The sequence below is a fragment of the Anneissia japonica genome, unplaced genomic scaffold (genome assembly GCF_011630105.1).
Source record: "Anneissia japonica isolate Jap-2015-1 unplaced genomic scaffold, ASM1163010v1 scaffold1005_len2656397_cov198, whole genome shotgun sequence".
Taxonomy (NCBI): Eukaryota; Metazoa; Echinodermata; class Crinoidea; order Comatulida; family Comatulidae; genus Anneissia; species Anneissia japonica.
The window spans coordinates 1-12,324 of record NW_022683792.1 but is presented as its reverse complement, the minus strand read 5'-3'; the positions used below and the strand labels follow the sequence as shown (position 1 = coordinate 12,324).

The window sequence follows — 12,324 nt, the reverse complement described above, 5'->3', positions numbered from 1 at the left end:
AAGTCTTTCCCCATTGAATGCCCTTTTCACCCGGGAAAGTGCCTGAAAACCTCAAATTTTAAATCGCATATTTTGTTGAGGTAGGCCAATTTCCTCTAAAAATTGCCCATTTTAGGGAGTTTTGATCAATTCCGACAAAATTAGAATTAAAAAAAAAAAAATTTAATGTTAAAGCTTGTGCTTGCTCTCCTTTGCCTTCTAAGTTATAACACATAGTCCCAAACTCAAGAAAGAAAATTTAAGGTAGAGCGTTTTAATAAATTTTCAAACTCATACTCAACGATATGCCTCTACATATAAGTATAATAATATTAATGATCATATTAATAAGACATCAATACAGTACTCGTTACCGTCTCTCGTGTCATTACTAATATATCATTTTAATTAATAATCTTGTTATATTTCTCATGGTTAAACATTATCTTTAGAAAACATTTTCTCTGGGTTGAGCGAACAGTATTACAAGCATAAATCTAATCGCAATAACTCTAGTACATCATACTTAAGTTCATCAATCGTAATGTAAAGAGTATCCCTATTACTCTAATAAAATAATCAGAATCACTTAAACAATCTAAACAAAATTAATAATTAGATCATGACCGCACCTGCAATGCACTCGTTCAGAGGCTACAAACAAGAAATCGCGAACAAGAAAAGATCGGCGGTTCACACCAAAATAATCTAGTAAAACGAATATAAAATAGACCCCATACAAGTTACGATGTTTCAGTCTCTGACAAATTGAAACACCCTAACTTTTTTCCTTAAAAACTGTTTCAACCTTGTTTTGTTCATATTCACTAAATGCTGCCCTCTACAGCTGAGTAGTTTTCATCAGACCTACAAAACAAAATCTCAACTGTTTCATTAATTTTGTTTTTAGAATCCTGCTTGTGATTTTTTTATATTCTATAAAGAGAAAGGTTATTTCCAAAAAAATACATTTTTTAAAAATAAGAAAACTGCACACATTCTAATTAAGTAAAAGGAGTCCCATTTTAGATTATTAAAACTAAATTTTGTGAATGTTTTTACTTGGGGCTAAAATAGAAATTTGTGGTTTTCCTAGACATTAAAAAAAAACCAAATATTTTTAAGCATTCCAACATTAAAATTTTATTTTTTCTTATAGAAATTCTACGTTTGATTTGAAGTCATTGTTGGTACATATAACAAAACGATTATTGGAGTCTGGATGTGGAGACAACCCTGTAACACTTATTATCGACGATATCAGCATTTTGATAAGTCTTGGCTTGAGTGTTACCACGGTAGTAGACTTCATCCATCATTGCCAAGTTTGGTTTTGCGGAAGGGTGAGCATTCTCATCTAGGGAAAAAAAAATTGAAATCCAACACTGTTAAACATAATGATAGTACAGTTAATAGTACTAATAGTAATAAAATAATAAAGTATTATTTAGGCCTATACAGTAATTATAAAATAAACAACTATTACTATTACATAATAAACACTATATTACACAAAATATTATTGGTATCTGTATTATTTTTTGTTATAATTTGTTATATTATTATTATTGTCATATTGGTCCCAAAATCCTAGATTAGGAAATCCCAGGATTGTGTCTGGTGGTAGTAGTTATCCATAGTTCAGTGGTGTATCTGGTATGGGGGGTGCACACCCCTCCATTTTTTAAGACTTCTAGATATGCCACTGCCATAGTTTGAACATAAAGTAAAGTGCCTAAAAGGATCTGTGTTGTGATATTAATATTATTATTTCTAATACTACTGCTGCGGCCAGTACTCTATTCCTATTATTATTAATATCATTTATTATTTTTATATAATTATTATTTTATGTGTAATTTTCTTGGTAAAAATAATATTTTTTTCTATTTTAAAATGGTTGAATGTTAGAATGGTTGTGTGGTGTTCTTGCTTCATGATGACAAGAACGTGGAAGATGAGAACAACCAACAACTCCATACATTGATGATTCACAAAAGTTCATGTAGCCTCCAGTGTCAGCCTCTACCAAGTGGGTATTCAAGGGATGTACATGGCCAGGTAATTAGAAAGAGGACATAGGGTAAAAATTACCTGATAATTGTTTTGTTCTTTTGACAAACTGCAGAAAATGCAGACCGGTAGATTCTCTATGTTAATGGGTCATCACAGGTTGGCTAACACTATGACTCAATAATTTTCATAACAGAATGAAGATGATGATGATGATGATGACAATGATGATTATAAGATGATGATGTTAACGACAGTGGTGGCAACGATGAAGATAACGACGTTATATTGATGTTCATGACGAAGACAATGATAATGACGAAGATGAAGACTGACAAAGATGATTATTAGGCACTTTACGCAACAGGACGGGAAGGCGGGTGGATGGTTGTTCTGTGCTCATCAGAGCATGAAGACCACAGTAAACAGTTGGGCGCTTAACCCGAATTGCCGTTGTCGACGACTCCCTGTCCTCTTGCGTAAAGTGGGTATTATGATGATGAAGACAACAATGAAGATAGAAGATGAGGATCTTCTCATTGCTAAATTAATTTTTAAATTTGTTGTCATTAGCTTTATCCAGGCTGCTTCTATAAATAATCATATCACAACATGCACCATTTATCAATATATTTGAATGTGTTTAGATCATTTTTAAAATTTTCAGTTTTACAAATTTTTATTTTGATTTTAACTCAATTGTATAGAGCCCTGATTCTTAATAGGCGGCCCGCGGACCAAATCCAAATTTGGCCCGCATGGCAATTTAATTAGGCCCGTGAGGAAAAACAAAATAATAAATAATATATTTAAAACATATTAAAAGTACAAGGAATAAGTTTTCTTTTAAATACAAAAGGTAACCTCTGGGTAATGTGCACAGGGATGGTTTGAAATTGAGCGAGATAATGTAGGTCATAAGTAGAATAATGGCGTCAAAAATTGATCACTGGATAGTTTCATGGTCCTATTCTTCACTGTGAGTTTTCAAACAAGCAAAAACAAAGAAAGAGCTAAAATGTGTAATGATGTAAGGGATCCCCGACTCGGATCTAAAAGTAAACCCTGTAAGGTATTCTTATTAGCTCAGCGAAATTTGACATGGCAGAGGAGAAGCAAAACGTTATCACAGACATGTTAAATTTTTAATGATTGCAGGGTCCTGATGCATGATTTATGACTCGTAATAATAATAACTAGGATTTGTAAAGATCTTTCATGGAAGAAGAAGCCCATTGTTATTGAATATATTCATTGGATCCAACAATAAGTACACTTGACATTCAATCATCAAAAACATACTAATACCTAAGTCCATATATTGTATTTATTTCTTGTTTAACCTTGGTTAACAACTCAGTTGGAACCAACTGTTATCCTTATTGTTAAATCATGGAGGTAACCACAAGAACTTGGGTTATTTTGGAATACCCCTTTTGAATTTTGCCGTCAATAATGTTCGTACTTAATTTTACATGGTAATAAACAGTTAGTGAACCAAAGAACAGTATCATTATTAGTATCAGCAATAAACCGAAAGGTCCACTGATTAATCTCAGATAAGAAAGTATAATACATACTCCAAGTATTGAAATGCACGCCATCGTGTGTTGGGATTCAAATTTCGATATTAATTATGTCATCATCAGGAATTAGCATTACACACCAACTTTTGTGCCGTCAAGTTCCGCCTCTTTGTTTTGTTCTGTTTATTGTGATTTTTTTCTTCACATAGAACGGTATCCTTTACTTTACATAGATAGTAAAAACGTTGGTGTACCAGATGATACTGAAAACGTTTTGTATGTTTCAAAGAAAAAAAAAATAAATAAATGTCATTCTAAGCGAACTTTTGTCCCTCTAAAGTTGGCTAACAACTGTTAAACTGATGACCCAACCCAACTGCTGGTGTAGTACAGTACCATTTAAAAGTATAATTTGAAATTGCCATAAAATCTTTCAAATTGACGTATCTTAGCGAAAAGAGTTTCTCGATAAACGATAGATTTCAACTTGCCATAGATTATCTTTGGCCCGTGAGATCAACTCTAAAAATAATTTGGCCCTTCAAACAAATTAAGAACCAGGGATATAGAGCCTAGTAATACCTTGAGAAAATATAGTTCCAATTGCCACCTGTTTCTTAGAAATTAAAAAATTTTTATTACACATATTTTGTTGTCACACACTGTATTGTGTAGAATGATGTACATTAGCGCAGTAGTACAGCTGCATTGAATAAAATAGCTTTTATATTTTTTTCCAAGGCACAAATGCTTTGTGTCACTTGTTGTGACTGTAATTATATGTCCAATTTGTCCTTATACCCAGGGGCAGATTTAGGGGGGGCCAGCCCGGCCCCCTTTTGGGAAGTAAAAAAAGAAAAAAGAGAGAAAAAGAAAAAAAATGATAGCTCAGAATGCCTCAAATGTTATGTTCGGGCGTCTAGAACACAAAAATTTCGGACCCCCTACGACAGTGTTGTCTCAATCGGCCCAATTTTTGGCCCCCCCTTCCGGCCCCTCCCCCTTTTGGACATTTCTGGATCCTGGATCCGCCCCTGCTTATACCCCATAGCTCAGTTGGTGGAACAAAGAAATGGAAGGTAAAGGGGTCTTGGTTCAAATGCATATACATTTCTTAAATATTTATTAACATTTTTTAACGCAATTTCGATTTGAGTTTGCATAAGGAAATATCATAGGAGCGCGATGTTTTTGACATGCGATTCTGGTGAGAGTCAAACCCACAACCTCCAGCTAACTAGCCCGCCATAACCACTCCATACGTTCCTAAATAAAAATTTGCAAGTGATTCGTTTGGGAATCCAGTTTTAACGCACTAATGCTCTTGTTGTCTATGCTGAAATTTATTTACATTACAGAGTATTAAACTTTTATTTTAAATTTTTTCCTCAGATAAATATTATGAAGAGGGAGGGGAAAGATGGACGACCAAACAGAACAGTATCACGCCAGTACCACTATAAAATATCGGATAAAACAATGAACCTATTTGCTGTTGGGACATCAACAGCAGTTCTATGACAGCTATTCAGTTTCGTTTTTCGCATAAATAAAAGCTAAGTTAATGTGTAATTTGAGTCTTTAGCCTGTTTTTTTTTTGTCAAGCAAATAATTAGCACTTAATAAGTATGTATACAGATATTCACACTCAAGCTTTAATAAGTAAAACATTTTGTGATGGTAGATTTTACAGGTACAAAGCAAAAATGTAATTAAACTTTTGAAAATATATATGTGTTTGTGTGTGTGTGTGTTCAGACATATGTTGTATGACTTACTTAAATTAATAAATATTAAACATAAAAATGATACAATACTTGGAAGACCATCAACTTGTTGATCAACAAAAAAAAATAATCGACAATCAAATACTCGCTTTCTGGTCAAAACGGCAATGACCAAAATGGCAAAAAAAACAAAAACGGCAACACTTTTTGACCAGAACGGCAATGGACCAAAAGGGCAATAAGTCGAAGCAGGCAAGACTAAAACGGCAGTAGGCCTAAGTCAAAACGGCCCTACATAAAACCAATTATAAATAAAGTGTACACGATTAATACGGTAAAACATGAGGTTAAATTGTCAGAAGTAAAACTTTAAAATACAGACAAAATGAGGCTAAACAATTTATGTCATAAAAGTAAAAAAAAAGCGATATTATAAACCAATTATAAACATGAAAGTGTACAACGATTAAATACGATAAAAATGAGGCTAAATTGCCATAGAAGTAAAAACGCGAAAGAACGACAACAACAAACAACAATAATAATAATAATAAAAATAAAAATAATAACAATTAAATAATAATAATAAATAATATCACATACAAATTCAATAATAAAAAGATTGGGGGAAACAATATAAAATCAGTAAACATTAAATAAATAAAACTTTCAAATACAGACAAAATGAGGCTCTTTATGTCAAAAGTAAAAAACGCGAAATAATAATAATAATAATAATAATAATTAGCACTTTAAAATATAGACAAAATGAAGTATCTAAATAATTCGTCATAGATGTGTAAAAAAAACAGCGATTAAACATTAAAACATTCAAGCGGGAAAAAGAGATGGCAATATTCGATTTGCCTATCGGGACAATTTCCAAAACGGTTCAAAAAATATTATAAACTGCGGTCCGCGCGCGGTGGCGCTTGCTATAGTCTTGGCATTGATTTCGGTCCTATGCCGTTTTGGTCTATGCCTATTACCGTTTTTGTACTTGTCATTGCCGTTTTGGTCTGTTGCCGTTTTTGTTATCATTGCCGTTTTGGTTCATTGCCGTTTTGGTAATTGCCGTGAATACTTTGTCAAAATTGGACCTTCACTTGCTTGCAAGTTTCCATGTTAATAAATTATTTAAAGACTTTCTACCAAACCCAACTCATAATTTCCGTATTTTTTTACCCCAGTCAATGAGACTGAAGTGATACAAGTGCTTAAATCCTTTGAAACGAACAATTTAATCTGTCGGTACCGATACGATTTTCACACCAAAGCCATCAAACACATTGCTAATCTCATCTTTCTACCATTTTCATAGGCCTATTTTAATCTTGTCATATCCAACAGTGTGTTCCCAGACAGGATGAAGCTAGCACGCGGTACCACTACAAGTCTCTGGCATAAAATCCGATCTATGCAACTACTATCGCCCTGTCTCAATGTTATCCATTCTCAAAGGCACTGAAAAGAGTTACATACGATCGCCGCTTCTCATTTACTGTATTTCTAAATATGACACACTCTATAACAAACGGTTTGGTTAGGAAAAATCACAGTAGGTCTACATTCAAGGCCCTCATTGATCTAACAAATAATATAGTTAATGCTCTTGAAAACCACATCTTGCGATTGGTCTTTTAGAGATCTTTCCAAGGTCTTTGATACAATTGATTACAATATCCTTTTGTATAAATAGCTACGGAATACGTGGACCCGCACCTCTCAAATCGTGCCCAATGTACCAAATATTGTAATTCTATATCCAAATTCAGCTCAATCACATGTGGAGTACCCCAAGGTTCATTACTGGGTCCTCTCATGTTTATTTTATAATTAACGATATCCATCTGTCCTCTAAATTGCTCAATTTCTTTTTCTATGCCGATGATACAACGGTTTGCTGTTCCAACCAAAATATTCAATCATAATTAATCATTACTAAAACGCCAATTTGATTCCCATGTTGCAGTACTTTTCTGCGAACAAACTTTCAGTCAACCACAATATAGCTTTATCCTGTTTGGGACCCCAAAAAACCTCAAAAGTGTCGATCTTTCAGCCTACAAAATGTTTATCGATAATCACGAAATACTCCCTGTTCATTCAGCAAAATTTGTGGATTTGTAGTAGTGCACTTAGACAGTGGGTTCACTTGGAAAAGTCACATAAGCGAAGTTGAAAATAAATTTTCCAAAAGCCTTGGCATTATTTCTGTACTTTCCTCATTTATTACCTGTAATGTTCTTCGTATTCGCTACTGCTCTCTCATTCGTCCTTATTGAGCTAGTGCAACATTGTTTGGGGCAATACATATCCATCTAACATCAACAAACTTCAAATTCTACTACTACTAAGGGCTAATAGGATCATATCTGGCTCTCCACCACGGTCTCATTCTTCCCGTATTTTCCATTCGCCATGCATTCGATCCTCCCCAATCATTTAAGTAACATGTTTATGCCTAATTCTTCTTTTCGTTCTCATTTACACGATCTAGAACTGTTATTCACATCCGTAATCATAACACAAACTATTTGACAACACAACGTTAGATATACGGGTCCCTCTATTTGGAACAATTTACCAATCTCAGTTACCAATGCTGTTCCTGTCAGAGCTTTTTTCTAATAAACCTAATAAACACATAATTTCAAATTAATAAATTTTGTTTGATTTGAAATTCATCGTGCTGTTACCAATTGAACTGTTTTTCTCCATCCTCCTCCTTTTTTTCTTCAGGCCTGCCCAACATAAGATGTTTTTTCAAACATCTTCTCGGACCTGGCCTTCTTCCAAATTTTTGTAATAATTTTGTATTTTCTTGTGCCTTTGGAAGAAAATAAATGTGTTGTTGAATTAAATTGATATAGGCCTATATATATATATATAAAAAATATATATATATATATATATATATATATAATAAAACTTAAAAGGTGTATCGGCAAACATAAATATAAATAAAAACTCTTGAGAGGTGTCTAGTATAGCCAAAAGCAGTTTATTGAGTACACGAACGTTTTCATGATCTCGATTGTTATTATCTTGTTATTATTTTTTGTTTATCATATACAGTAGTTCTATATCTTACAGTACCACTCACTCTGATTGGCTAGTTTATTATTATCCACTACGCATTGCTTACGCTTTCATATCCACGCTACCCTATCTTTGTTTTATTACAATCCTTGTTCCTAATATCACTCATCTGTGCGTGTGTGGGGGTGTGTGTGTGTGTGTGTGTGTGTGTGTGTGTGTATGTATGTAGCAAAAGGTTGCAGTTTCGAATCCCGACAGAGACACATTAGAGAAGCTCGCTACATAATTTCATTTGTAGAATGTAGGCCCTATGAGTGTGATTAAGATAATTACAAGGATAACACTTTTGAACAATACAATGTACAATACCGGTACTTAACATTATATCCTATCCCCTATAAAAAGAAATAAAGCATACCGCATAGGAGCCCTAAAGTAGACCATAATACACGCATTCATTCATTCATGAACACTCATACAGAAATAATAAACGTATAATGTAGCCCTAACTTATATAATAATAAGCCTAGATAGTGATTATTTATAACAAAACAAAAACAACAAAAAAACAACAAAAAACAAAAACGGCTGGCGTCCATCATCGATCCAAAAATTACTGAGGCTCGTGAACATGCTCGTGAACATGCGCAGACGTGACTGCAGAACTCGCTTGCCTTTAATGATCTATTTTCAGATCGGTGGTAGTTCGAATCCTAGTCGTTTATTGAGTACCTCCGTTTTGCATTGTGTCCACAGGCTTTAAAATAAGACGTAATTATGATATAGATAGTACTTCCATGGTGGTCAACTCTAAGACTTTAGTTTAACCGGAATACACACCCAAGAGAGCGACCAGTTCTGATTAAAAATTCCACTATTAATTGTGCATCAACGATTAGATGATTTTTTGAATGTAGAGGAAAAGAGGTAGCAACTGTGTGTTTATACCGTAAGTGTGTTTTTTTTTTTTTTGGGTGGGGGGGGGGTGGTTATGTATGACCTAATATATTTTACATTTTATTTTATATAATAACAGGCGCTTCTCCAGAACTGCGCTGGCTATCGCACTCAGATGGGACGGATTGGGAAGGTTTTTTCTGTATTGTCTTCTCATAAAGAAACAGTACGTAATAACATGAGCATAAGCATTACATGAAACCTAAACGAAAAAAGAGTTTGGGTTTTTAATCTCAAATGAACTTGAAGTTCTCCCTTAAAGGATAGCTGATATTAAGGCTATTCTGTAATTATCACAGGGAATTGACTCTCTTCATATTCAAATTAGGAGTAGGCCTACAATCGACAAAGATTATATGCTCGGATTAGTCTAGTGACCAGAAAGTAATCATAATACACACAAACAAGAAAAATAAATAAAATCCGGTATTAATACCGTACTGCAGCTCTGTGTCAAAGGGGCTAATGTTATTCTACAAGTATCGAAATGCACACCATTGTGTCGGGATTCAATATTTCGACATTAATTATGTCATCATCAGGAATGATGTTATTCTATGTTGTTCTACCGTAACAGTAAATTGACAGGACTCTGATAATGATTGTATAATATACATGGAGGTTTTATGATCAAAAGTTCTTGCCAGGTTTTGGTATGTTGATCCCTGGGCGAGGCTGGGCCGCGGGCTCAGTGCCTGGATGCCTTGAAGTAAAACGTTTGCGGAACGCTGGTTTATACTGAATTTCGACGGATATTTTCACCTCGTGTGAACCATCTTGACCCCTGCTTAACAAAACACGCGGTATTCGCGCGACGGTATTAGCATTAATTGCATACGCGCTAAAACACATTGGCGATGTTCAGGCCCGTACGCACCTTCCCCACCCCACAAATTACCAAAGGTCCACATTTTTAAGGGGACCCCCCCCCCCATATTACCAAAGGTCCACATTTTCAAGGGGCAGTAAATTCAAAACTCTCACATTTCAGAAATGCATCCACCTAACCTCATTGACCAATATCAGAGCAGTTTCCAACTAGGACCATATCTAATTTGTCGTACAAGCAACGACTTTTAACTGTATTTATATAAGCTTTTTGAGAAATTTGAGCGTTTTCCTCTGCCGCTTGCGTGTCAATGATTCACCGAATCACTGCGTGTAAACTCATCTTCCTTCTAGGTTTCATTAAAATCATCTTAGTCTCGCTTTGAAATCATCTTGATACAACAGGCGCGGATTTAGACCTTCGCACCGTTCGCCATGGCGAATGTCAGAGCAAGATATATATAGTACTCAAAGAAACGTTAAAAACAAAACAGAAAGATTATTGGCTGTCTAAACAATATATCAGATAATATTGTGCGATTGTCAATGAAGCTCTGGATCCTCTAACCGACGTCCATCCACAGCAGCAGCGATGAAGGAATGTGATGATGACATTTCCCTAATGTATCTGTGCTCCTAGACTGTGCTGCACTATTCCCATTGGTGGTGCCCTTCCATCCCCACCACTTAAATTTGTAAAAAATATTTATAAAAAGAAAAGAAATTTATATTCAAATTTAGGCCCGAGAGTGTCATCTCCATCTGGAGGTGCCATAATCATTTTTAAAAAAGCCCTTTTTTCGCACTGTGGCATTGCCGAAAGTCTCTTTAATTCACCACATTTAATTTGGGTTGTTTTTTGTCAACTAGATCTATAGGCCTTTCTCTTGTTTCAACGTGAATTGATCATATCGCTGGAATTATTATTACAGGCCTATATTGTTTTATTGACCGTTATAAAAACATAGAATACCGTATGTCTTTGGATCGTGGAAGGAAAGAACGAAGAATGAACAGGATTGTCTATATATGGGAGTCAGGGATAAGTAGATAGAAGTTTTAATGACACAGTAGCATAGTAATACGATTGACTGTTATAGTACCCAACAAATATGTACAGTAAGGATGAGGTCCTAAATGTCTTACATTTAGCATTTTCGAGACTTTTTCATAATTAAATGAATTTCTTATTCTTATAAACGTATTAATGACTAGTATTTTTATTTATGAATAGAAAATGGACCTTTGTTGCACTAAAGGAACATTGAAATGGACATTTATCATAGTACTATCTTGGGGACTCGTTTTTGGAGTTTATCAGTCTCATATTATAGAAAACAGGTATTTTGCACTATTCCTACTAATGCCAAAGTTAAGTACTTCGGAATGACAATAGGTGAGAGGCCTGCTTTAGTCTGTTACATTATGAATACAATGAAAACGATAATTTTAAATATCAATGCTATGTCTGTCTAGGCATAGGGCCTATTTAATTAATTTTATTGTTAATAAATTAATGTTTCAATACAAGGCCCTCTCTGGAATAAGTACGGTACCTCTCTCAAAATAAGCACAGCGGCGTTTATAGAGATATATTTTGAATAAACGCAAGACACCGTGGTAGGCGTAGTAACAATAATATTACTTATAACGTTGCATTGTTTTCAATGCTCATTTTGTAAAAATGTGCATTATTTTCAACTCGTAGAAATGCTGCTTTAGATTTTAAACAGGAGAGGAATCGTTCATCCACTCTCCCACTGAAAAATAATTTGACGGGCAGTTCCAAGATGAGGTATGAATTGTTCCATACTTTAATTTAGTTTACCCAGTTGATGGCTAAAAGTTTCTCCAGCAGCATGTTTAATTATTCATTAGTAGTTTTTTTTTTATGTCTCTGTTGTTTCTATTGTGTGTGTCATTTTAGTAGGTACCAATGCAGTTGATGGCTAGTGTCCCCTTCCCTGTACCTACCCGTGCGTACTGCTAGACCTCCTTCGATTTGTTTCTATGGCCGTGTGGCAGCCAAAATTTATTCATTGACATCTGATAATATTATTGAGCCTGCATTTTTATACATAAAATTCGTTTAAAAACATGAACGTGCTTGCTTCATAGAATATAGGTAGCTATTTGTTCTTCATAATAAGTATTACACGTCTGGCACGAACCTATAACCAAGGTAATTAACCTATCAGAACACGGGAATCTTGAACTTGTATATCTTTCAGTGGATTGAACAGAAGTGACGT

General features: G+C 34.5%; 1 protein-coding gene across 2 annotated transcripts in view; it reads left to right on the top strand.

Annotated features, from left to right (window-relative positions):
- The window catches only part of LOC117101309 (elongator complex protein 6-like), a 12,106-nt gene extending 6,867 nt beyond the window's left edge, over nt 1–5,239 (top strand). Inside the window, exons 5-7 of one of the 2 annotated variants that reach the window (XM_033241280.1) lie at nt 1,139–1,322; nt 1,891–2,040; nt 4,911–5,239. In XM_033241280.1, coding sequence (XP_033097171.1) covers nt 1,139–1,322; nt 1,891–2,040; nt 4,911–5,039 — 463 coding nt within the window. In that variant the 3' untranslated portion in view covers nt 5,040–5,239. The other variant, XM_033241286.1, reaches the window with a different exon arrangement.
- The last annotated feature ends 7,085 nt before the right edge of the window (nt 5,240–12,324 follow it).